General features: G+C 40.7%; 1 protein-coding gene across 1 annotated transcript; it reads right to left on the bottom strand.

Annotated features, from left to right (window-relative positions):
• Positions 1-293: 293 nt before the first annotated feature.
• Positions 294-7,368, bottom strand: SPATA45 (spermatogenesis associated 45). Its single transcript, XM_055319070.1, has 2 exons — positions 7,092-7,368; positions 294-313 (listed from the first exon to the last, which is right to left on the bottom strand). Exons 1-2 carry the CDS (start codon positions 7,366-7,368, stop codon positions 294-296), a joined length of 297 nt encoding a protein of 98 aa, XP_055175045.1.
• Between the last annotated feature and the right edge of the window lie 18,537 nt (positions 7,369-25,905).

The following is a 25,905-nucleotide window of genomic DNA, read 5'->3' as shown; positions in this document are numbered from 1 at the left end:
CTAATAAATAAAATCTTTAAAAAAAAAAAAAAGATCATCACTATAAAAGTGAACTTTTTGGTCATTCATCCTTGAAACTATCTTTAATCACTCAAAACCTTTCCAAGACATCTAAGTCTAAATAATGGGATGGAATGAATAAAGAAAGATCTATTTTATATGACAATAAAATGTTTTCTTGGTGATCTAGTGAATAATTCTTTTACTTCTTTCATAATTAATATTTGTCAATAAGACAGACATTGAAGAAGGATCAAAGAGATTGTATTTCTTTGTGTCTCTGGAGATGCACTTTATCCAAATATGGCATTATCTGAAAAATAAAAAGTAAATAGTTGTTATATAATTATGTGTAGTTCTGGAATAACCCTGAGGGCAAGGAGGATGAGTACTGCTTCACAGATATAGAACATAAGGCTTAGAAACACTAAATGAGGGGATCCCTGGGTGGCTCAGCAGTTTAGAGCCTGCCTTTGGCCTAGGGCATGATCCTGGAGTCCCGGGATCAAGTCCCACATCAGGCTCCCTGCATGGAGCCTGCTTCTCCCTCTGCCTGTGTCTCTGCCTCTCTCTGTGTCTCTCATGAATGAATAAATAAATAAAATCTTAAAAAAAAAAAACCACTAAATGACTAAGCGTATGACCCTAGTCAATGGCAGAAGCAGAATGTGAACCCAGGTGCAACGGAGTGAATGTGTTTCCCCCACCTCCCCAAATTCCTATGTTAAAACCCTAATCACAGTGTGTCCATGTCAAGAGCTGGGGGCCTTTGGGTGGTAAGTCATGAGGGTGGAGTCCTCATAAGTGGGATTAATACCCTTAGAAGAAGAGGCCAGAGAGGGATGCCTGGGTGGCTCAATGTTTGAGTATCTGACTTCAGCTTGGGTCGTGATCCCGGGGTCCTGGGAACAAGTCCCCTTCTCCCTCTGCCTAGCTCTCTGCCTCTCTCTCTGTGTCTCTCATGGATAAATAAAATCTTAAAAAAAAAAAAAAAGAAAGAAAGAAAGAGGAAAAGAAGAGGCCAGAGAGCTAGCTAGCTCTTTCTACCATGTGATGACACAGCAAGAAAACAGTCCTCTCTAAACCAGGCAGAGGGCATTCATCAAGAACCCAAACATGTCAGCACCCCAATCTCAGACTTCCAGCATCCAGAACTATGAGAAAGTTTGTTTATGCATCCCATCTGTTGTGATTTGTTATAACATGCTGAACAATGACACCCGCATCTTCAGCTTTTAAGGCTAATATTTTTAAGTAAGTAACACTGCTCCTCTTTTGGCCTCGACATCTCCAGGTGAAAGATTGAAAAAAGAGCTTAAAGACCTCTGGCTAAGAAAACTCATTCCCTGGTCTTCATATTACTATTGATTGAAGCAAAGACGAGTTCCCAGAACTCCAAGTGCTCTTAGCAAAGTCCCCAACCTTTTTCATCTTTAACACTAGTCGTCTCACCACCATTTGGGACTAATCTCATTCTCTTCCTTATTCCTGTTAGTTGACTATCTCAAGAAGCCAGGAGTTCTGAGAGAGACACAAACCGAGAAACAGATTCTAAACTATAGAGTCCTAGTATATGGTTACCAGAGGGGAGGTGGTGGGGGGATGCGTCAAATAGGTGATGGAGATTAAAGAGTATACTTATCATGATCAAAATAATAATAATAAAACAAATAAAAATAATGGGGGAAAAAAAGAAGCCAGGAGTTCTGCATTGGCCCACATGCCCTAATGTTAACCACATAGCTCTATGAGCAACAGGGCATTCTCTAACCAGAACTTCTATTCACTCCCATCCTGCTGCTTTATGTTTCTCCAAAGCTCTTACCTTATAACTACCTATCTCTATCTATCAAGTGGATCCACTCTATCACTGTATTGCCAAGCCCAAACAGTGCCTGGCAGAAAGCAGATACTCATTAAAATTTGCTGAAAGAATTGTGTTTCTTCCTCTAACATAGGTATGTACAAAGGAAAAGAGTAGGGATCCCTGGGTGGCGCAGCGGTTTGGCGCCTGCCTTTGGTCCGGGGCGCGATCCTGGAGACCCGGGATCGAATCCCACGTCGGGCTCCCGGTGCATGGAGCCTGCTTCTCCCTCTGCCTGTGTCTCTGCCTCTCTCTCTCTCTCTCTGTGACTATCATAAATAAATAAATAAATAAAAATTTAAAAAAAAAAAAAAGGAAAAGAGTAAAGTACTTTCTAATCCTTACTGTATATACCCAGCCAAATGTACCTTCTTATTATCCTCCTCCATTCCTGAAGAACCTGGACAGCAACACACATGCCATGAGAAACTCTAAGTTTGGGAGCCATCGCCCAAGGGCACACCTACTGGTTTCGAGAAGAATAAGGTAAGATTTACCATGACTTCAGGAAAAATACATTCTATGTCTTAATATATATTCAATCAGATGGGTATTTTCTAAGTGCTTTATCAACCCCAAACACCATTCTAGGAATGGAATGGAAACAGCGACGGAGAAACCAATACTGGGATCCCTGCATGGCTCAGTGGTTGGCCATCTGCCTTTGGCTCAGGGCATGATTCCCAGTCTGGGGATGGAATCCCTCATCGGGCTCCCTGCAAGGGGCCTGCTTCTCCCTCTATGTCTCTGCTTCTCTCTCTGTGTCTCTCATGAATAAATAAAATATTTTTTTAAAATGTTTTTTGAAAAGAAAAAAGAAAAGAAACCAATACCATCAAGGAGCTAAATTAGGGAGTAACAAATATTATTGAAGAAAAGGACACCAGGTGTGGTGTTGCAAGATATTGGGAAGTTCTATTTACATAGGGTGATTTTTTTAAAAGATTTTATTTATTTATTCATGAGAGACACAGTGGGAGAGAGACAGAGACATAGACAGAGGGAGAAGCAGGCTCCCTGTGGGGAGTCCAATGAGGGTCTCAGTCCCAGGACCCTAGGATCACTCCCTGAGCCAAAGGCAGACGCTCAACCACTGAACCACCCAGGCGTCCCTATATAGGGTGATTTCTGATTAATTGGTTTTTGAACAAGATCTGAATAAAGTGAGGGAAGTAGAGTTCCAGACAGGGGAACAGCATGTGCCAAGTCCCTAATGTGGGAACAGGAGTGCTGTGTCCCAGGAACAGAAAGAAAGCCAAGGTGGTTAAATGAAATGAGTCCAGGGAGAATGGAGAGATAAGGGTGAAAAGGTAAGCAGGGACTTGTTCATGGAGAGCCTTTAAGCACAGGATAAGGCGTGTGGATTTTACCTAAGTGTGGTATGAGACCATAGGCCAGTTTTGACTAATGAATGACGTATCTAATGTAGGTTTTATAAATATCACTCAGGAGGTCATGTAAAGAAAGAAATTTGAGAGGCATCAAGAATGGCGGCTGGAGGGCAAACGGCAGGCCCATGCTATCCTTTAGGAAAGAGATGAGTATGGATTGAAGCAGGGTGGCAGCTGTGGTCAGATTCAGAGACTGATTTTTGAGGGAGCAGTAGACAGGATTTGCCGACCAATCGGATGTAGGACGTGAGACAAAGAAGAGAACCAGAGTTACTCCTAGATTTTTGACCATTTTCCAAAATGAAAAGGCAGGGGTGAGTATTTATGTTTAGGGTTAAAGGGTAGGAATTCTTTTTAGGCAATGGGTTAACATCAAGTAGAGGTGGTAGTCTGATACCTGCAGTCTGAGGGATATATAAAACTTCTCAGAAGAAAGGTCAGGGCCAGAAATAGCATTGTGGAAGTTATCAAAATAGAGATGAGATTCTTCAAGCCCTGTAAGATTGAAGACCAGCAATCTGTTTCGTTGGGATCACCTAAAAACTAAGCGTAGATGAAGAGAAATGGGCCATCTTATAGAAAGAGGATATTATTTTACAGTTAATGATGTTTATCATTCAAATCAATACATATTCGTCAATGGTTTACAGGAGTAATATGTTCATCAAATTTTATTTTTTTTAAAGATTTTATTTATTTATTTATTTATTTATTTATGAGAGAGAGAGAGAGAGAGAGAGAGAGGCAGAGACACAGGCCGAAGGAGAAGCAGGCTCCCTGCAAGGAGAATCATGTGGGACTCGATCCTGGATCCCAGGATCACACCCTGGGTCAAAGGCAGATGCTCAACCGCTGAGCCACCCAGGCACCCCAACTTTCACTGCTTTTAAGTCAATTTCTCCCAAAAAGATAGTTTTCCAGGAACAAAACCAATTTTTACCTCTATCTATCTCTCAATTGATATACACTCAGGAACAAAATACTTTCTAAAAAAGTAAAAGTATTTAGAAAAAAAAACTCAAAAAAATGTCAGCACCCTTCTCTATACCCACATGCTTTCTACTTGTGAAAATAATAATAATAAGCCCCAATATCTCTTATTTATCCTTGATTAAAATTAAAGTTGAAATCAAAGACCTTAGAGATTAATGAGAAAAACATGGGGAAAAAAAAGAGAGAAAACCATGGGAAAAAATTCTAATAAGCTTTTGGGAATACACAGCACTGTGTCAATAATTACCTACCACTTGTTCAAACAAATGGTTCTCAAAAAAAAAACAAATGGTTCTCAAGGTTTTTGGTCTCAAGATCCATTATATTCTTGAGAATTATTAAAGACCCTATCACGTTTTGTTCATTGTTATATCTTTCAATATTTATCACATTAGAAATTTAAATGGAGGGGCACCTGGGTGGCTCAGTGGTTGAACATCTGCCTTTGGCTCAGGTTGTGATCCCACGGTCCTAGGATCAAGTCTCGCATCGGGCTCCCCATGGGGGAGGCTGCTTCCCCCTCTGCCTATGTCTCTGCCTCTCTCTCTGTCTCTCATGAATAAATAAATAAAATTTTAAAAAATTAAATGGAGAAAAAATTTAAAGCTCAAGAATATAAGTCCACATTCCATCTAATGGTCGGAAGAATGATGCAATTGCATGTCATATTGCTTTTGGAAAGCTCCATTGTACTCCCCTGAGAGTAAAAAAGGTAAGTAATATCTGAGCATCATTATGAAAATAGCTTTGACCCTATGGGTCCCTGAAAAAGACCTGAATGCGCAGGGGTCTCCAGACCACCCTTTGAGAACTACTAATTTTTTAGACTAAAATAGAAAAAGCATGTATTTACATGCTAACTACTGTAACATTTAAATCAGGTTTATGCTTATTCTGTATCTTGTCATCATAAAGTTGAATGTCTGTTTGAGTCTATTTACTTAAGAGAAACAAAGAGCTTTTCTGCAATATTCAAGGGTTTGTTTTGGGACACCTGGGTGGCTCAGTGGTTGAGCATCTGCCTTCAGCTCAGGGCATGATCCCAGCATCCTGGGGATCAAGTCTCCCAGCCCCAGTCGGAATTCCCACAGGGAACCTCCTTTTCCCTCTGCCTATGTGTGCCTCTCTCCCTGTCTCACATAAATAAATAAAATCTTTTAAAAAATTGTTTAAAAAATAAAGGTTTGGGGATCCCTGGGTGGCTCAGTGGTTTAGCGCCTGCCTTCAGCCCAGGGCCTGATCCTGGAGACCCGAGATCAAGTCCCACATCGGGCTCCCTGCATGGAGCCTGTTTCTCCCTCTGCCTATGTCTCTACCTCTCTCTCTCTCTCTCTCTCTCTCTGTGTCTCTATGAAAAATAAATTTTAAAAATCTTAAAAAAAAACACTTAAAAAAAACTATCAAAAGGGCATCTGTTTGAACGGGTAAACTTTAAAAAAATAAAATAAAATAATATAGGTTTGTTTGAATGTTCCAGAATTGTTGGTTTATAACCTTGACGTCCTTAATGTTGGCTATTTAAATTACATTTGTTAGACTCTGTTTTGTAGAAAACCGTGTGTATTCACAAAATGGTAAATTATGTTTGTCATATAAGGTGGATATTAGTCTCCACCATTAAACTTGTGAGGACTAAAAAAAAAAAACTTGTGAGGACTAACCTACTAGTGCCTTAACTCGTGCGGCTGAACTCATCTGGTTCCAAGTAATTCAAGCAGAATAAAAGATTATCCAAATCCACTTAGAGCACTAAAGCAATTCTTCCTTGTAATGAGTTATGTTTTGAGTAAAATAAACACATGGCTATTACAAATTAAATTTCAAACACAGTGGAGAATCTGTTTCCCATGCCACACTGTATCACTCTCTGTATCACTTACTAAGATCATGGGTCAAATGGAAAGTCACAACCACCTCATCAAAGAAGTTAAGTCTCCAAAACAGTGATTCTTTTCTTTCTGATCTAACTTAATCATGCTGTTTTTATTTAATATAATTACACTCTTTTTTTTCCCCAAATATATAACAAAATACCATCAGTTGCTTGTCTTGACTTAGAAACAAGTATTCAAGGATGCCTGGGTAGCTCAGCAGCTAAAGCATCTGCCTTTGGTTCAGGGCCTGATCCTGGAGTCCAGGGATCAAGTCCCACATCAGGTTCCCTGTGTAGAGCCTGCTTCTCCCTCTGCCTATGTCTCTGCCTCTCTCTGTGTCTTTCATGAATAAATAAATAAAATCTTAAAAAAAAAAAAAGAAACAAGTATTCACAATCAAGAGTAGTTACCCTTTCTCTTCTCCCTCCTGCAAAATAATGTCACCACCACCACAAACCCCTATGCCAACCTCCTTCCACATTTTATAATTGTTACTCGGGGCTTCTTGTTTGATATTTGTCATCAAAATCATTTTTATTGGTCTCAATTTTGTACGTGAAATTTTTGCAGAGGCAACAGAAATTGGTGAGATAGGAAGTCTCTGGAGGTTGTTTTTTTTTTTTTTTGTCTATTATAAGGATCTATATCAACTTTTCTCAAATGATGGTTCTCAGGCTCTCCTTAGTCTGCTGAAAATGCAGATTCTGGGACCTAAAGGAGAGCCTACTGAATGAGTCAGCCTGGAAGTGAAGCTTGGGATTCTCTAAGCATAAGAAACTGAGAATCTGGTCTATTGTAGATCTTACATCACCTAACCTCATTGATTGATGCTTTTTACTTCAGACAGATTTCCTTTAAACTATCCCAGAGTGATACTTACCGAAACTCTCTCAACCCCAGAAACTCTCCTCAAGTTTACTTATAAATACCTCCTGTCAATTGGGTGGGAATCCTACTATAACAACTTACTTTTTGCAGGAAAGTGCTTTTTCTCTGGGTGAGCAAGGAGACTCCGTTTAATCCAGGAGCTCCTGCCACTGTCAGGAACAGATTCTTTAATTTGAGTGTGAGTAGAGGACTGATAGGCGGTGCTGAAATGCCTCTTTTGAACTCTCAGTGAGCTGACTTGATTGCTTCTTTCCACAAAGCAGTTGGATTCACGCTTTTCATTTATTTCCTCCAGGAGACATTGTCTGCTTGCTTTAAGCTTTTCAATTATTTCACTGGTCCTGTTTGTAGAAGTCATTGTGCTGGCAAAGGAATCATCAAATGATTCCTGCTGTCCTGCAAACAAATGACAAAGTACCATCAGTGGCTGCTTAACCTTGACATCAGTATTATAGTCCACTCCTCTTTCCCCTCCTGTAAAATGCCACCACCACTACTGTGCCCCTCACCCCACATCTCATTCCATTTTTATCATTGTTTCCAAAGCTCTTTTTGTATTTTGATGTTTCTTCAGGAAATAAAGATCAGAAAAAGAAGATTTGAATAAGAATATATTTTGTAGGGATCCCTGGGTGGCGCAGGCGTTTGGCGCCTGCCTTTGGCCCAGGGCGTGATCCTGGAGACCCGGGATCGAATCCCACGTCGGGCTCCCGGTGCATGGAGCCTGCTTCTCCCTCTGCCTGTGTCTCTGCCTCTCTCTCTCTGTGTGTGACTATCATAAATAAATAAAAATTAAAAAAAAAAAAGAATATATTTTGTAAAAATATATATATATATATTTTGTCTTTGAAACTAATACAGTGTATTCATTCTTGATTTTAGGGACTCTCATTGTTTCTTTTCATTCTAAAATAATATATATTCATGTAGAAAATTAAGAAAATGCAGGAAAGCATCAGGTAGGAGATGCCTGGGTGGCTCAGTGGTTTAGTGTCACCTTCAGCCCAGGGTGTGATCCTGGAGTCCCGGGATCGGCTCCCATATTGGGCTCCCTGCATGGAGCCTGCTTCTCCCTCTGCCTGTGTCTCTGCCTCTCTCTCTGTGTCTCTCATGAATAAATGAATAGAATCTTTAAAAACAATCTCACATTAACATTTTATATAGATGAACAGAGCTTTCTTTTAAGTGACTATGGTGGACTAGATTATTCATTCAGACATAGCTCCCAGTGAAAACTACTAAAAATTCTGGGGAAATTTTTAAGTTTGTTCATGAAATGATAAGAGAGTTAGAAAATATCAAGTCCAAAATGAAAGAAAGCAAGAACGAGGACATAGAGAGGTAGACACAATCTGTGCTTGCCTGAGGACATTTTCTGATCCTGGAGGTTAGAGAAGTCATTCTGCTAGCCTACCCTACAAGGGACAGAAAAATCAAAGCCCAAAGCTATGCACCAGTGGAGAGCCTAAAGCAACCTTTTCCATATTAAGTTGGCCTCCAAAAGGTTACGCCCTCAGGGTGAGTATGGATAAGAAAGAAATTCACATTCCATCACCAACTTGCCGGAAGAATGTTGCTTTAGCACTAAGCACAGCTCTGGGGGAAAATCCCTCCATGAAAAGTTTTAAGTGCTTCCTGACTCTCACATGTATTTCCAGCCAAATTCACAACTAGAGCAGTTACAAGAAATGTCAAGCTGAAAAACAAGAATGGTGCAAGAAACACCAAGCTGAGAAGCAAGGGTGGTGGCAAGAATTTAGCTGAAGGGGTTCCAGACTAGGATGACACCCAAGTAAGTGACTGACAGAAGGAAACTCAACTCTTTTCTGGAAGAACTCCATCGTAGGCTTCTGGGAATTCCCAGCAGTACTTTTTCGAAGGTAACAAATAGCACATAGCCAACGATAATCAATCAAGCACAAAGGTAGATGAGGCATCGTAAAGTGAGAACAGCAGCAACAAAACCATGAAATCTACTACGTGAGAAGCCTGGTATGAATTATAGAACAAAGACACATACTACACTTATTTTTTTTATTTTTATTTTTTTAACATACTACACTTAAAGAAACGAGAAAACAGTTTGCAGCTATCTTCAAGAAACAAGAAGCCACCCCCCAAAAAAAAAAAAAAAAAAAAAAAAGAAACAAGAAGCCAAAGAGAACTTCTAGAAATGAAAAAGTTATTCAATAATATTTAAATGTAGGTTTAGCAGCAGATGTGGATTCAGATGAAGAGATAATTAAAGGACTAGGGGATAAATCAGAGGTAATTATCCTGAATGCAGCACAGAAGGACAAAAAAGACAAAAAGTATGAAAAAGTTAAATTTGTGGAGGACACAGTGAGGTCACACCTACATGAAATGGGAAATTCAGAGGACAAAAATGAAGCAGAGACAAGATTTAAAAAGATGTTTGAGAAATATCCAGAATTGATAAATGATACTATTCCATAAACTCAAGAAGCTCAAAGAATAGCAGTCAAGATTTTTTATTTTAAGATTTTATTTATTTAGGGGCACCTGGGTGGCTCAGTGGTTGAGCATCTGCCTTTGGCTCAGGTCGTGATCCCAGGGTCCTGGGATCCAGTCCCATATCAGATTCCTCAGGGGCATGCATGCCCCTGCCAACCTCTGCCTGTCTCCCCCATGAGTAAATAAAATCTTAAAAAAAAAAAAGATTTTATTTATTTATTCATGAGGGACACAAAGTGAAGAGGCAGAGACATAGGTAGAGGGAGAAGCAGGTTCCCTGCGGGGAGCCCAACATGGGACTCGATCTCAGGACCCCAGGGACCATGACCTGAGCCAAGGGCAGGCACTCAACCACTGAGCCACCCAGGTGCCCAAGATTTTTTTTAATCCACACTTAGGGGCACCTGGGTGACAGTCTGTGACACGTCTGCCTTTGGCTCAGGATCCCCAGGTCCTGGGATGGAGCCCCACATCAGGATCTCTGCTCAGGGGGAGTCTGAGCTACCTCTTCCACTGCTTATGTTCTCTCTTGCTATCTCTCTCTCTCTTTCTCTTCTACTCTCTCAAATAAATAGAAATAAAATCTTTAAAAAAAATAAAATTTCAAGATGGCAATAGCAGAGCATTAAGCCAAGTGCAGGGTCCCTTTTGAGCATGGGGTCCCTGTGTTAGTGTAGAAGTCGCGTGTCTATGACTCTGTGTATGACATAACAACAGGATGATTTCTGGTTAATTCACCCAGTTTTACGGTTTTTTAAATGAAGATAAGTAATGCGCATAACCTATGGCTTTGTTTTTTTAAGATTTTATTTATTTATTCACGAGAGACAGAGGGAGAGGTAGAGACACAGGCAGAAGGAGAAGCAGGCTCCATGCAGGAAACCCGCCCAGTGTGGCACTAGGCCATGGGAATCCCGGATCACGCCCTGAGCCAAAGGCAGACACCCAACTGCTGAGCCACTCAGATGTCCCTAACCTATGGCTTTTTAAAGGGATTTGAGTGGCCCCTGGCTGTGTCAGTTGATGGAACACACGACTCTTGATCTCAGGGTTATGAATTCAAGCCCCATGTTGGGTGTAGAGACTACCTAAAAATAAAATAAAATCTTAAAAACGACAACAACAACAACAACAACAAAATAAAGGACTTTGAAGGTAGCTCCAGTGGCTCAGCGGTTTAGCGCCGCCTTCAGCCCAGGGCGTGATCCTGGAGACCTGGGATGGAGTCTCACATCAGGCTCCATGCATGGAGCCTGCTTCTCCCTCTGCCTGTGTCTCTGCCTCTCTCTCTCTGTATCTCTCATGAATAAATAAATTAAATCTTATAAATAAATAAATAAATAAATAAATAAATAAATAAATAAATAAAAATATTAAGCATATATGTCGAGAACATCCTTATTATTAATGGATTTCATATTTGCAAATTTGCCTACTCATAAAAATTTGTTATCTCAAAATCAATACACGTGGCGTTTTCATCATCATTCCCAGAAATGCACATAACTGCAAAAATTTGAGTCTCCTTGATGTGCATATTCCCAGCTAAGGTCAAACAAAGGGACACTTTGCCTTCTTGCTCTAGCCCTCATACTATAAACAAGTGTCTTTTTCCTGATCTATTTAGTGTCTTTTTCTTAGGATGCCCCCCAAGTACAGCGCTAAAGGGCTTTCTAGTGCTCCTAAGCAGCAAGGCTGCTGCATTGTGCCTTACATGCCTTATATAAGCTTTCTTCAGGGTTGAGTTATGTTATACTGCTTTAAGTTGTGAGTTCAATTGTTTTTTAAAGATTTTATTTAGGGTAGCCCTGGTTTCTCAGTGGTTAGTGCCTGCCTTCAGCCCAGGGCATGATCCTGGAGACCCAGGATCGAGTCCCTTGTCGGGCTCCCTGAGTGGAGCCTGCTTCTCCCTCTGCCTGTGTCTCTGCCTCTCTCTGTGTCTCTCATGAATAAGACACAGAGAGAGAGAGAGAGAGACAGAGACAGAGAGGGAGAAGCAGGCTTCCTGCAGGGAGCCCCATGTGGGACTCTATCCTGGGACCCCAGGATCACGCCCAGGGCAAAGGTAGCCATTCAACTGCTGCCGCACCTAGGCATCCCTGGGAATTCAATGTTAATGAATCAACAGTAAATATTAAATAATGTGCCTCTAGGGACACCTGGGTGGATCAGTGGTTGAGCATCTGCCTTTGGCACAGGGCCTGATCCTGGGGTCCAGGATCCAGTCCAACATCAAGCTCCCTGCAGAGAGTCTACTTCTCCCTCTGCCTATGTCTCTGCCTCTCTCTATGTGTCTCTTATGAATAAATAAATTTTAAAAAATAATGGGGATCCCTGGGTGGCACAGCGGTTTGGCGCCTGCCTTTGGCCCAGGGCGCGATCCTGGAGACCCGGGATCGAATCCCACGTCAGGCTCCTGGTGCATGGAGCCTGCTTCTCCCTCTGCCTGTGTCTCTGCCTCTCTCTCGCTCGCTCTCTGTGACTATCATAAATTAATAAATAAAAATTAAAAAATAATAATAATAATAACGTGCCTCTACAGAAATAGATACATAAAATAAAGTTACATATCATTGTGACAAAAATGTTATGACCAGAGGCTCACAAGAACCTAACCCTGTATTTCCCCTAGGCGCCGGGGCTTTTTGCTAATTCAATGTTTGAGGCCTCTTTACAGAATATAACTACTACAATAACAAGAATCAACTGTATATATAGAAAATATACTATTGCTTCTACAGGTATGTTATTATAAATTACCTTTAATGCACAGCAACCCAAAGCCTGTTTGAAGTCCACTGGTTTGGATCAGCCTACTGAAATGTTACCCTGGTGATAGAACATCATGACCTAAGGCATTCCAACTTTGTTCTCTTCATAGAACCCTAATTAAGAGAAATTTTGGAGTTAGACCATTTATTTATCAGCCATGTATCTTTGAATAAATTGCTAAATCTCAATATTAATTTCTTCATCTGAGATAAAGAGCTCTATTTCATTAAGTTGTATGTTTGTGTGTATATGGTAAAAGGTAGGGAGGAAGTTGGAATTAAATGAGATACACATGTAAAGCTCTTAACATTGTGTCCGGTGTCAATTTATTACATTACTAATATTTCTTTATTTTTTAAATGTATTTTTATTTTATTTATTTTATTTATTTTTTTTTTTTGTACTGATATTTCTTGAACAGGTACTCTGTGCCTGGTATTGTTCTGGGTACTGGAGATAAATGGGCACCTAACCCCATGAAGCTTATAGTCTAAAATTTTAAGGTAGATACATGGTAAATCATAGCTATTTTTATTGATTTTATTAAAACCTCATCTTTACTTAGGAATATTTTATTATATCTTTTTCTCAGAAGAGGAAGCCTACACACACACATACACACACACACACACTCACACACACAAATCTTCAGAAATACATTTCAGAAATACAAAAGTAGTCATAATTTCTTTATCTCTTTACAGGAATTTGTGAGAGAAGAAATAGAAATGGTATTGAAGAAAATAGATCACAATGACAGAGAAATGAATTCTTTAATAAACTATATGAAGGGTCAACAAAAGAAAACCACCCAGTTCTGATAATACTGGGGTAAAGAAAACCATTGAGATTAATGCAGGGCAACTGCTGTATTTTGCCATTGTTGTTTTTGTTTTGTTTTGTTTTGTTTTTTTAGCAAAGATCCTAGATAATCCAAAAGGCTTATCAAAAGACCTAATTAGTTGGGCACAACCCTAGCATCTGAGGCTAGGTGGTATGTTCAAATCCTCTCTTCTCAGAGTGCAGCCTGGAGGAAGATTTCTACATCTGTGGGCTTCAGTATCCTTAGCTGTAAAATGGACTTTTATCAGTAAAGAGCCATTGTGAGGATTTTATGAGATAACAGATGAAGGGACTTATAAAGTATATAACGCAAGTTTGAAGAGGAAAGATTTTTCTCTACCCTCAAGGTTCTTCTAGCTGGTCTAAGAATTAAATTGACATGAGACAGGTAACAGGAACGAACCAAATTTAATTTATGCATACGAAGTCCTACAGACGTGACCAAGACAGGCAGCTTTAAATAAAGAAACAATAAATTAGTGAGGAACTGACAGGATAAAGAAAACCTATGTTTGGGAACATCAACTAATAAGGAATTCTTTTTCTTTTTTTTCTTTTTAAAGATTTTATTTATTTATTCATGAGAGACACAGACAGAGAGAGAGAGGCAGAGACACAAGCAGAGGGAGAAGCAGGCTCCATGCAGGGAGCCCAATGTGGGACTCAAAACCAGGTCTCCAGGATTAGGCCCTGGGCTGAAGGGGGCACTAACCTGCTGAGCCACCCGGGCCGCCCCTAATAAGGAATTCTAAACAGAATTTGGACAGAGGGTAGTAAGTTAATAAAAGTAACAAGGTTTGTTTATATAGGCTTCTTCACCCTGAATTCTCTCTGATAATAAGGATGTCTCTCTATCTCCTGATGCAGGAAAGGTACCATTCACATGGGAGATTAATTTCTTCCTTTCTGAAGACAAAGGAGTGTCAACGTGTCTGTTTTGCGCTGGCTGTTTCTTAAGTAACTTTAATTCAAAATAATCAAAATGCTAATGTAGCATATTTTGGGGCAGCCTGTCCTGAGCCCCAACACAAGCATTACGGGTTTCTCTAAAATGTGCATTGATTAGGTGATCATTTCAGAAAGTTCTGTGTGTATCCAAGAGTAACTCTCCATCATTATTTAACAGTGCAATTTTTATCACATAAAAAAGCCAATTTGAATGATTCTTAAGCCAACAATTTTCCCTCACTCAAAGGTTATTCTCCCAGTAACGATTTTAGGCTACATTCTAAGGTATCATACCTATCCCCTTTTTCTTGGATTTTCTCTGGTTCGCTAAGATGAGTTTAGGGTAGGCCACCATAGCATGTGATACTTTAGCATGAGCATTATTTTGAGCCCAAAACAATCAATGCACATAAGCATGAGGGCATACCCAACGCCATAGGATGTAACTGATATGAGAAATATGCTATAGGTTGTATCTAAGAGGCAAAATATTGTCCTAGAATGCTTGTAATAATGCCATTATTTTCAGGGAAGTATAGATGTAAAGATTTGCTAAAATTAGGTAAGCTGAAAGTTGGGTGTGTTGACAATATTAATTTCCAGGCTTTAAAGGAGGGTAATGTCTCTGAAGACCAGGAAATGGGCTCTGGCGTGGTCTCTGGAGAAGAGCACAGAGATTTAGCAAAGTCTACAAAATCAGGAATCAGGCTGTCCTTCAAAATTTACATAACCATTTATTTGTTTTGGGGACAGGGATGAACAAAATTGACTCAAGGTGTTTTAGAGTCAGCCTTAGAATGCCCTGAGATCTCTCATGTCCTAAGTAGATAACAGTTGTTTGTACCCATTGAAGTTTAGATATGGAGGCTTTATGGCCTCATTCAGCCTGTGCCTTCAGGAGCATGAGGGAGTCTATAAGAGTTCCCTGCTCAGTTTGATTACCCTCTGATTAGAATCAGAGGTGACAGGCAGAGATAAATCCTCTGAGCAGATGGTAGAGAAAGTCACATGAGTGTCAATTAAGAAATCTAATTCCTGATCCTCTACCTTAAGGTTAATGGTTGGCTCTGGGGAGTGACTGAGGACTGGCTGACACTGTCGTTTAAGGGGGAATTGTCTCTCGAGAGAAAAACAAATTTTTTTTTTTTGAAAAACAAATTTTCTGAGAGTGATGGGGTTTAGGGAAATTGCTTCTTCAAATTTCATTTTTTTTTAAAGGATTTTATTTATTCATGAGAAACAGAGAGAGGCAGAGGGAGAATCAGGCTCCATCCAGAGAGCCCGACGTGGGACTCAATCCCTGGTCTCAGGGTTAGGCCCTGGGCTGAATGCAGAGCTAAACCGCTGAGCCACCCAGGCTGCCCTAAATTTCTTTTTTCTTAAGCACAGGACAATTTCTCTTTCAGTGACCTGGATCTTGCAGTGTCTGTGATTGCCTGGAGGTGAATAGGGGAGAGCTCGGAATGGGCCTAGCATTGCTCTCAGGGTCAGGCTTTGGCCTTTCCAAAGATTGAAGTTGCAATGCAAGAATTGCTGCTATGAGTTCTTTGTTTTTCCTGCTTTCCTGCAAGCTATTTTCCAATAATTAAGTAGCTGCCTCCATTATTATGCTTAGTGGTTGCTCTGACCAACCAACCGTGTGGATTTGTTTTTTACTATCAGGGAGAAAATATCCCACTAAAGCAGAGATTAAAAGATTGCTGTGTTCCACCGCTTCTGGATTTAACAAAGTTTGCCTTTGAAAAGTTTATATAAAACATTCAACAAAGGCTTTTATGTGCTCTTCTTTCTAAGTACATGGTTCTGCCTCAGACCAATTTACTTTGAGGGGGAACACCTCTAACATTGCTCCTATACTGAGGCCTTGATACCAGCCTCTAGCTGAGCTGTTTCCTGGTCATGCACAGGAGAGCCTGGGAAAGGCTCAGGCCATCTGTTTCCTCTGTGAGGGGGTTTTCTCCAGGGAGCATCTAGCTTGTCTCCTGACTGATGGGGAACAGGGCTAGGTGAGGACAAAGCACAGGCCCGGGCAGCACATTGACAAGTCCTTGAAACAGGTAGAGGGACATTCCTCTACAGACTCAACTGCCTCAATGTTCATACTTTGCTAAGGGCAGAAGGCAATCTTAGCCCAACCCCTAGGAGCCTGTAAGTCTGCTTTAACATATTAAAATTCCTTTAGAAATTTCCTTTGTCTTGGGGGCACCTGGGTGGCCCAGCAGTTGAGTGGCTGCCTTTGTCTCAGGTCATGACCCAGGGTCCTGGGATCAGAGTCCGCATTGGGCTCCCTGCAAGGGGCCTGCTTCTCTGCCTAGGTCTCTGCCTCTCTCTGTGTCTCTCATGAATAAATATATAAAATCCTAAAAAAAAAAAAAAATCTTCCTTTATCTCTAACACCCCCCCAAAAGATGCGTGTTGGCAACCATCCCCCCAGCAGGTGGCCCACCGATATACATCTGAAGGGTCTCATTACCTTAGACAGTAATAAGTGACCTTTTCCCAACAATAGCTAGCTAGCCCCCCCCGGAGGTCCTGGAAACCTTGCTTGAAAAATTCCTTAGAGAGTACGCTATCCCCAGACCCCTCCCAACTCCCAGGTGTACAATCAGCCACCCTCACAGGCCCGGGGCAGCCTCTCTTCCTGCCCTCGGGTCCTGTCCCTGTGTTTTATTTTTTTTTTTTTTTTTTTTAAAGAACTATTTTTTAATTTTTATTTATTTATGATAGTCACAGAGAGAGAGAGAGAGAGAGGCAGAGACACAGGCAGAGGGAGAAGCAGGCTCCATGCACCGGGAGCCCGATGTGGGATTCGATCCCGGGTCTCCGGGATCACGCCCCGGGCCAAAGGCAGGCGCTAAACCGCTGCGCCATCCAGGGATCCCATGTCCCTGTGTTTTAATAAAACCACCCTTTTTGCACCAAAGATGCCTCAAGCATTCCTTCTTGACTGTTCACTCCTGAACCCTAACATTTTCACATCACTCTGAGAGCAGAGGTAAAGAGGGTTTATAATTTAAAAGATCTGCTGCTGTCCTGGGGACATGAATTCTTTGCCCTAGGGGTCCAGGATACCTCCACAAAGGACTCAGCACAGGAATGCCTGAAACTGCCAGAGCTTTGGAAAGTGGAAGTTGAATTACAAGGCATAGGAAAGCAAGCCCCATTGCTCTTCTGGGGCACTTTTGCTAAATCACTTCCTGACATTCAGTATTTACATAAGGAATACATTAGAATTTAAGGAAATACATTAAATTAAATACATTAGAACTTAAGGAAATTGGCTGAGGAGATGGAGCTGGATTTTGAGAAAGGGAGTTTGTTTGTTTGTTTGTTTAGACCAGGGACCCAGATCCAAAATATCTAAAGGGTCAGAGACAAGAAGTAGGGGATAAAGGAGAGTAAAGGAGGGTTTACGTCAGATTTGGTTTTTAATTTTTCTGTTCTAAGTCTGACTTTTGTTCTTTCATTTTATTGATTCCCTGAGGTTAGCTGTTAAAATTTTATTGTGTTTTCCTTTAAATTTGATCCTCTCACAAATACCAGAAGGGCAGCTGCTTGGAATGAGAGTTCTCTAAAAATTTTTCCAAAAATAGAAGATTTTCAATTCAAAAGATACATCTTTTGGCCATTAAAGAATAGGATCTCCATAAGTATATTTATTCCAATAGTGACACAAGTCTTTTTATGGGAGGTCCTGGAGCTAATTTCCCAAGTTTAGAATAAATCTTTACCATGGACACAAGAGGTGTCCCTACAGTGATTGCACACATGATCCAAAAACTTTACTCCAAAAGATAGACTAAGATAGCAAAGGCTTTTTTTTTTTGTTGCACAGGCAGCAAGGATAGTGCAGTGAAAACAGTGTCTCTAGTCTCCCATGGGAACATGAAGTACCCCTAGGCAGACGCTAATCTGTGACACCAGGCAGGTACTACTGAAATGGGACTTTGCCAGAACTAACAAGCAACGAAGTTGGAGATAACAAAGGCCCCTGTGTTCTGGGACCCCTTATGACAAACTCCTCTGATTGCTGACACAGCCAAAGAGCATGTCTTAGAACCCCACTCTATTCAACTGGCCAGTAGGTGCACCCCAGTAAGTGCACCCTACAGATGGTGAGGACCAGAGAGTGTGTTTTCACCAGTCATAAAAATAAGCTTTCAGAGTGTAGAACAAGACAAAAGGAAAACCGTATTTGTTTTTTTCTTGTGTACATATTAACAGCTCTAGCTAAGCTGTGGGTCTTTCAGAGGCAAATTAATATCTAGGAGAGATATGGAGCAGGGTTGGGAAGTATGTGTTGTTTTACAGTATACCTTATTTCACAGAAGTTTCCATGATGATCAAGTTTTGGAATATAGGTGAGGTCCGGAACTGACGACCAAGAAAGAATTCTTGATAAATCTTTGGTGGAAAATAGTGGCTTCATTAAAGCAGGAGGACAGGACCCATGGGCAGAAATAGCAGCTGCTCTGGGCCTGTGAGGAGTAGCTGATTACATACCCAGAGAGTTGGAGAAGGTGAGCAAAAGGGAGATTCGAAAAGGATTTTCATATGCTAAGGAGAACTTACAAGATACGGGAGGCCTTGCCATTGCCAAGTTAAAGATTGCTTTTCCTCTAGCAAGGCATTGACTTCGAACAACTGGAAGCTTCCTGAGGAGTCATACACATCCCACCCTGGCTGGGGATCCCTTGTGGGATTATCAGCTGTGCTTTGTCCTCAGCTAGCCCTGTTCCTCATCAATGAGGTTGCAGATGACCTACTGTCAATCTAACCCATTCCATGACCAATTTATCCTAACACAGTGTCTTTGGATTAGGTAAGCCTTCTAACAGCTCTTAAGTGCTCAACCTGTGCCCACCAGTTTTGTGGCTTTGGATTCCAAGATGTCCCTTGGCAAGAGCCTTTACCTCTTGTGCATATTAACCCAAAGCAACGTTTGTCTAGTTATTCGGTCTGGTGAGAAACATGAACTCCCTGGTCTGTGAGGTCAGCCCACCAGTAGGCCTGCATTTCTGCCCTACCGGTTTCCTCTTTATGATAAACAACACAAAAGACAAAAACAAGGAAAAACTGCCCATTCCTGGGAGGAAATGGATCAGTAAAACCAAAAGGACTCTACCAAATTTACGAAAATCACTAAGCCTAAGGAACTAGTTACACAAATACTCTCTACTGCTGATCTAAATATAGAAAGAGAAACAAAAAAGAGACTCTCACTGATGAGGAACAGAAGACCAGCTAAGGACAAAAGACAAGCTCACGCCCTGCAACCCCCGTTCCCCAGGTGGGATGTGTCTGACATTCCTCAGGCACTCTGGGCTTCCCTAAGCAGTTTTGTCAATAGCCGAGCTTCCAGAAGGAAATGTAGAAATAATTAAATGTCCTTATAACCTGCAGCCCATTGACAGATACTGGAAGTGGGCAGAATTATAATGTTCCTCCAGGAAGCTTGTAATTAATTAATGTTAATGACTTGCTGGAAGGAAAAACAAGCTTGGGCAGCTGTGCTAGCTCAGCAGTTTAGCGCTGCCTTTGGCCCAGGGTCTGATCCTGGAGACCCAGAATCGAGGCCCACATCGGGCTCCCTGCATGGAGCCTGCTTCTCCCTCTGCCTGTGTCTCTGCCTCTCTCTCTCTCTCTCATGAATAAAATTTAAAAAATTCAACTGAAGAAATTTTAAGGGTCTAATGGGGGTGGGGATTGTAACTGCAGCGGTTAGGTAGTAAGCCTTGGTTTACTGACTTGGGGTCCTAACATAAGTGATGCCATCTGGGGCAGATGGTTTTCTTTCTTTCATTGTTTTCTTTCCTTCATTTATTTGACACAGAGAAAGAGTACGAGCAAGGGGAGCAGGAGAGGGAGAAACAGACAGACCCCAGGACTGTGAGATCATGACCCGAGCCAAAGGCAGACACTCAACCGACTGAGCCATCCAGGCACCCCCCCACTATGGTTTTAACAATTCCCCTCTTTTGATCAGACTCTGGCTTACCTGAGAAATGTGATCAAAATTTAAAGCATTAGCACTACTCTCAGCCACCGCTCTGTAGTTCTTGCAGTTTATGTTTCCCTTTGTATGGTATCCACAAGTCCTGATGATTTTGCTTAACTTCTGTAATACTTATGGGTTACAACTTTAGGTTCACAATTTTACAGTCATTTGTTCTCTTTATTTCTTGTTTCTGATGTCCCAGTCTTAGGAAGATCATTTGCTTGGTGGTTAGGATTGGTCGATGTGCTGCCCTCGGCTTGTGCTTTGTCCTCAGCTAGCCCTGTTACCCATCATTTCCCCCCATGAACAATTTTGACCTTTAAATCAATTGTTGATGGTGGAAGGTCTCATCTTCTGTAACTTCTTCCTGCTGAGTCGGGGCATAGAGATGTCCCTACCTATGGTTAATATTGGTCAGTTGGGGAAGGTATGGAGGACTTATAAAAAAAAGAGAAGGCAGCTGAATCCAATGAGAACAACACATGAACCTCCTTGAGAAGATAGGATCATCTGTCAGCTGGAAGTCAAGGCAGTGAAGGAGTCTTCACAGTAGGCAGAGAGGCACCAGGATTAACAAAGCAAGGTTAATGTTACAATGGGAAAGTGAAGCTCTTTGACAGTTGACCTTTGATAATTCTCCTCTAGTCCAGGAGTTTAAAGCAATCACTAAAGGAAAGAGATTATTTAAAGCACCATTTTGAGTATTTATGTTAGATAGAAGCCCAGAAATATTTTTGTGGTAATCTGGAATGTATACACAGCATTCCGTTTTTTATGATAGTGTGAAATCTACCTTGTGCCACAGTTAAAACATCTAATGCCATTCTATTTTGTAAACCTGCTTCATGCATTTGTATGACTTTAGTATTTAATAGAGAAATTCTACATTGAGTGTCATTTAGGGCTTTGACCATGTGCTTAGTAAGAGGTTCCATGTTCCAAACGACATCCTCTGGTCTCAAAGAGGAAACAAAGATGGATTCTAGGTAGTCATAACAATGAAACAAAATGTGTCCACTGTTGTTTTAAATTTGGATGGTTGGCTGGGTTGGTAATGGTAATGATGCATGTGTGTATCCAGGCAAAGCCCCGGAGTACGGTGGCCTGTCCAGACATGGCCTATTGAAGCCAAGGCCATGAATTAGAGTAGCATAGCCATTAGGTCACATTAGAAGACAGTCATACAAAAAAAAAAAAAAAAAAAAAAGACAGTCATACAATTTTGGGCATTCCTTAATTGTATCATCCAATGCAATCATAAAAAAAGTAGGGGGGAATGCCTGGGTGGCTCAATGGTTTAGCGCCTGCCTTCGGCTGGGGGCATGATCCGGCCGGGGGAGTCCCAGGATCGAGTCCCACATGTGGCTCCCTACATGGAGCCTGCTTCTCCCTCTGCCTGTGTCTCTGCCTCTCTCTCTGTGTGTCTCTCATGAATAAATAAAAATTAAAAATCTGAAAAAAAAAAAAGAAAGAAAGAAAGTAGGGTCATCCATTATCTCCATAAAGTCCATAGTTAACTCTAGAGTGGGGTATGTTCTAGTTTTTAGGGAACTGATTGTCATCCCAGCCACAGAGAATTGGTTAGAGTGCTAGCTGGGTTATACAACTGTTGGAAAATCAATCCCATTTTTTTAAGCTGTTTAAATAATCATATGTCCATGGAGTCCTGTTATCCCCACAGAATAACAAGAAGATTGCCTATACATGAGCTATTGAGGCAATTTCTCTGAGGTTTACCTCAAGTTGTCTAGGTTTAGTAAACACTTAAGACAATCAGAAATAGAACTTTACATTTGCAAAGCTGTGCATTGAAAACAAGTTTTCTCTCTAAAATAATCCTCATATCCAGAGATAGTCAAGTTGATTTGTTTGCTAAACAAGTCCAATTTTAACAAACTTGGCCTAATTATTTACATAAGTTCAGCAAGAATGATGATTGATCATATATATCTTTTAGAATCTGCTTTGCTGGGAATTTTTTTTTTTTTTAAGATTCTATTTATTTATTCATGACAGACACAGAGAGAGAGAGAGGCAGAGACACAGGCAGAGGGAGAAGCAGGCTCCATGCAGGGAGCCTGACATGGGAACTGCTGCACCACCAGGGCTTGCAAAAAAGTCCCTTGCTGGGACTTTTTATAAGGAATCTCTAGGTTAAACTTTTAGTAGCCTCTCCAGGCCAGAAGCCAAGCCAAGTACTTGCCATCAGACATGCCTATATTACCTGTAGACTTGGGCAGATTCCTCTTCAAGGTCCCCAAAGTATCCTAAGGTTCCTGCACTTAAGGTTTACTCACCTGGTGAGGCTGCTGGGAACTCAATTAGCAAAGTATCAAGGTACATTTCCAAGTGGCTTATGACTCCAGGTTTCATAAAGTCAACCTTAGTTTTTTAAAGCTGTTTGGTCATATCTGAGTCTATGTGTGTCTCTCAAATATGACATTCCAGTCAAAGCCTTGGTAAAATAACCAAGATTTCTGATGGTGTCCTATTACAAGAACAGATTCTTATTGAATTTATGCAAATGACTATGATAACCTTGGAAGAAAGAACACTTACTAAGAATTTCAGAATTCAGAGAATGAATTTCAGAGGATGCAAGAGAAAATTTAATGCTTTAATTTGTTTACAAATGAATACTTTATTACATTTCTGTAAATCAGATATCTTAAGAGAAAGTGTTTTTTTGTTTTGTTTTGCTTTGTTTATTAAGAGAAAGTTTTAACCTGGGACAGCAAACACTAGAGAACCAGTAGTGTTTCAAATAATGGTCACAAAACTATAATCATCCTTTTGGTTTTAGTCCCATGTTACTATTCTTGTTTAACTTGAATGCAGTTTAATTCTAGAAATTCTTACCCATTTCAGTTTTAGGATTTTAAAGACATTGAATACCTGTGTTTGTCCTAAAGATCTTTTATGAATCTCCTTAAAGATGAAACTCATTTTGCAAAAGAATAAGAACAATTATAAATGACAAAACTTAGAAATGGGCATGGTTATAATCGGATATGAGTTCATTATGATGCAATTCATAAGGAAACTCAAGTTATTTCTGTGACACATAACATTTAAATGATCAAAATTGTGGAGGCTGAGAAAAATTAAGGCCATTCCACCTCAAGTTTAGCATTAGCACAAGTACAGCCATCTTAGGCCCCTGTGAATAAGAACTGAACTTTACAGGAAAAACTGCAGAATGTCCTCGGCAGGGGATCCCATATCAGAAAGACAACAGAGCTCAGAATTGCCCTCAGCAGAGAATCCCATATCAGATCTTAAGAAACTCCCCCACCCTTTCCCCCATATTGGAAAAAAAAAAAAATTCCTCCACCCCTTCTGAAAATCCCTTAGACCAGCCCATAAAAAACCCAGCTGTAACCCATTTCAGGGTCCAAGTTCCTGCTCTGCTGTGTCAGGTATACTTGGACCCAATGTCGAGCTTGTAAATAAACACTTGTGTACTTGCATCGGTGTCGGCTCCTTGGTGGTTTCTCGGATTCGCAATCTTGGGCACAACAAAAATATCAAGTGATGACCTTATATTCAAATATACTAAAACTTTAGGAATTGTGTATCTCTAGAATACTTATAGCATTTACCCAGATGTAACCTAAGGATTGTTTTTTGCTTAACAGTATTTTCTGAGAACTTAATATACCGAATAAAAGGCCTAAGGAGTCAAAAAGACTCTATATACAATTTAAATCTTGGTAAGTTTGTTAAAACATTAGAAAGTTTTATTTACTTATTTATTTACTTTTAAATATTTTATTAATTTATTCATGACAGACACAGAGAGAGAGAGGCAGAGACACAGGCAGAGGGAGAAGCAGGCTCCATGCAGGGAGCCCGACGTGGGACTTGATCCTGGGTCTCCAGGATCACGCCCTGGGCGGAAGGCAGGCACTAAACTGCTGAACCACCCAGAGATCCCAATAGGGAATACATTTTCTTATTAAGAGCAGACCAACAATTCAAGAAAACTTGACTTTTCAAACCAAGAGAAAGCAGACTTTTAATCTTACACCTGTATACCTTTAAAATTAATTAATTTCAATCAGTCCATCGTGACCACAGCTAAAATTCCTTTCCAAAGATTTCCCTTCACAAACCTTCTACAACTTTCCTTTGTATGCAGATTTTGCCCCAAGCCATTTCTTCTCAAACAAGTCTTATTTAGGACAAAATTTCCTTCCTTTACCTTTAACAAAAATACATTCCCATTCTTATATCTTTCTTACATATCTCCGACCTTTATACAGAGTTGTTTCCCTTATCCTCCATCAGTCTTATTTACATTTAGCAGAATTTTTTAGTCTTAGAAACCTTAGTCTCCAGTAAAAACTAAGTAGTAACCAATAGTGAACTGTTATACCAAAACTCTTTAGATGGCAAATTTATGGATCTATGAAGCACAAAGCATGTTTACCAACAGACTCAAATATCTTTAGTCTCTCTGCAATAAGAAATCAAAAGCACAAACCTACATCCAGTAATCAATGCTTTAGCACTTTATCCTATTTGGAAAAGACCTAGATATCCAATGAATTGAATCTTAATTACTATCCAAGCAAATAAAGTTGTAGGTCACCAAAAACTTTGAAAGCTATCTTAACAATTACCTATGAAAACTTTTGAGACAATTAACCATCATTTCAAGTTATCTTTTTGCTAACAAATTGCAACAGAGATAACATGAGCTTATTTGGGATCCCTGAGTGGCTCAGCAGGTTTGATGCCTGCCTTCAGCCCAGGGCATGATCCTAGAGTCCCCGGATCGAGTCCCACATCGGGCTCCCTGCATGGAGCCTGCTTCTCCCTCTGCCTATGTCTCTGCCTCTCTTTCTCTCTGTGTCTCTCATGAATAAATAAATAAAAATCTTAAAAAAACAAAAACAAAAACATGAGCTTATTTGACCTTTAGCAAACCTTGATAGAATAACATTTCATATCTATCTTAAATCAACAAACTTTAGTTCAAATACTGAATACGTTTGACCTGGGTCCACTTTTTTTTTTTTTTTAAGATTTTATTTATTTATTCATGAGAGACAAAGAAAGAGAGGCAGAGACATAGGTAGAGGGAGGAGAAGCAGGCTCCATGCAAGGAGCCTGATGCGGGACTTGATCCTGGGAATCTGGGATCAGGCCCTGAGCCAAAAGCAGAGGCCCAACCGCTGAGCCACCCAGGCATCGCAACCTGGGTCCACTCTTAAAAATCACTTTGTTCCCCATTGCTAATTTTTACCTGAGACGCTAGTGGGGAAATCCGGAGTGGACAGTGTTAAGTCTAGGGGGTACTCTTCTTTGCTGTTTGAGAGCTAGAGTAGTAGCCAATGACACCAAGGATGGTATAGAAGCCAGTTATGCAGGCTGCACCCAAGGTGGTGCAGAAAAAGGAGGAGGGGGAAGCAGAAGAGATGAAGTGCTGCCAGAGGGCAGAGAAAGGTTTCCGGGTTGTAGAGCTCATCAGCTTCAACAAAGGAGCAGATGGCATGTTTTCCTGCCAACCAGGGGGAACATGCATTCCAAGTTGGGCTAGGGAAAACAAGGAATTTCCCTGAAACAAAGAGTTTCCGCAACTGCTTGGGAATATTCCTTGAAGTCCCTGTCCTAAGGTAGACTAACCACAGTTGACTCCAATTATAGCCATTAACCAGGAAATGAGTGAGGGAGGAACCCCCACCACTATTAGGAGGAACAGTGAGAGAATAAGAGTCAGAGTCCTCTTCGACTGGGATGACCTGTGTTTCCTCCAGCACCCTTGATTTGCTCGGAGGAGGCCTATGTAGATCATTATTATCCAATGTCAGGAGGGATTTTACTAGCCAACACATTTGGGCCATTTGCCCTATT

The sequence above is a fragment of the Nyctereutes procyonoides genome, unplaced genomic scaffold (genome assembly GCF_905146905.1).
Source record: "Nyctereutes procyonoides isolate TBG_1078 unplaced genomic scaffold, NYPRO_anot_genome, whole genome shotgun sequence".
Lineage (NCBI taxonomy): Eukaryota > Metazoa > Chordata > Mammalia > Carnivora > Canidae > Nyctereutes > Nyctereutes procyonoides.
Note: the sequence above shows the minus strand (reverse complement) of the source record. Positions and strands in the feature narration are given on the sequence as shown.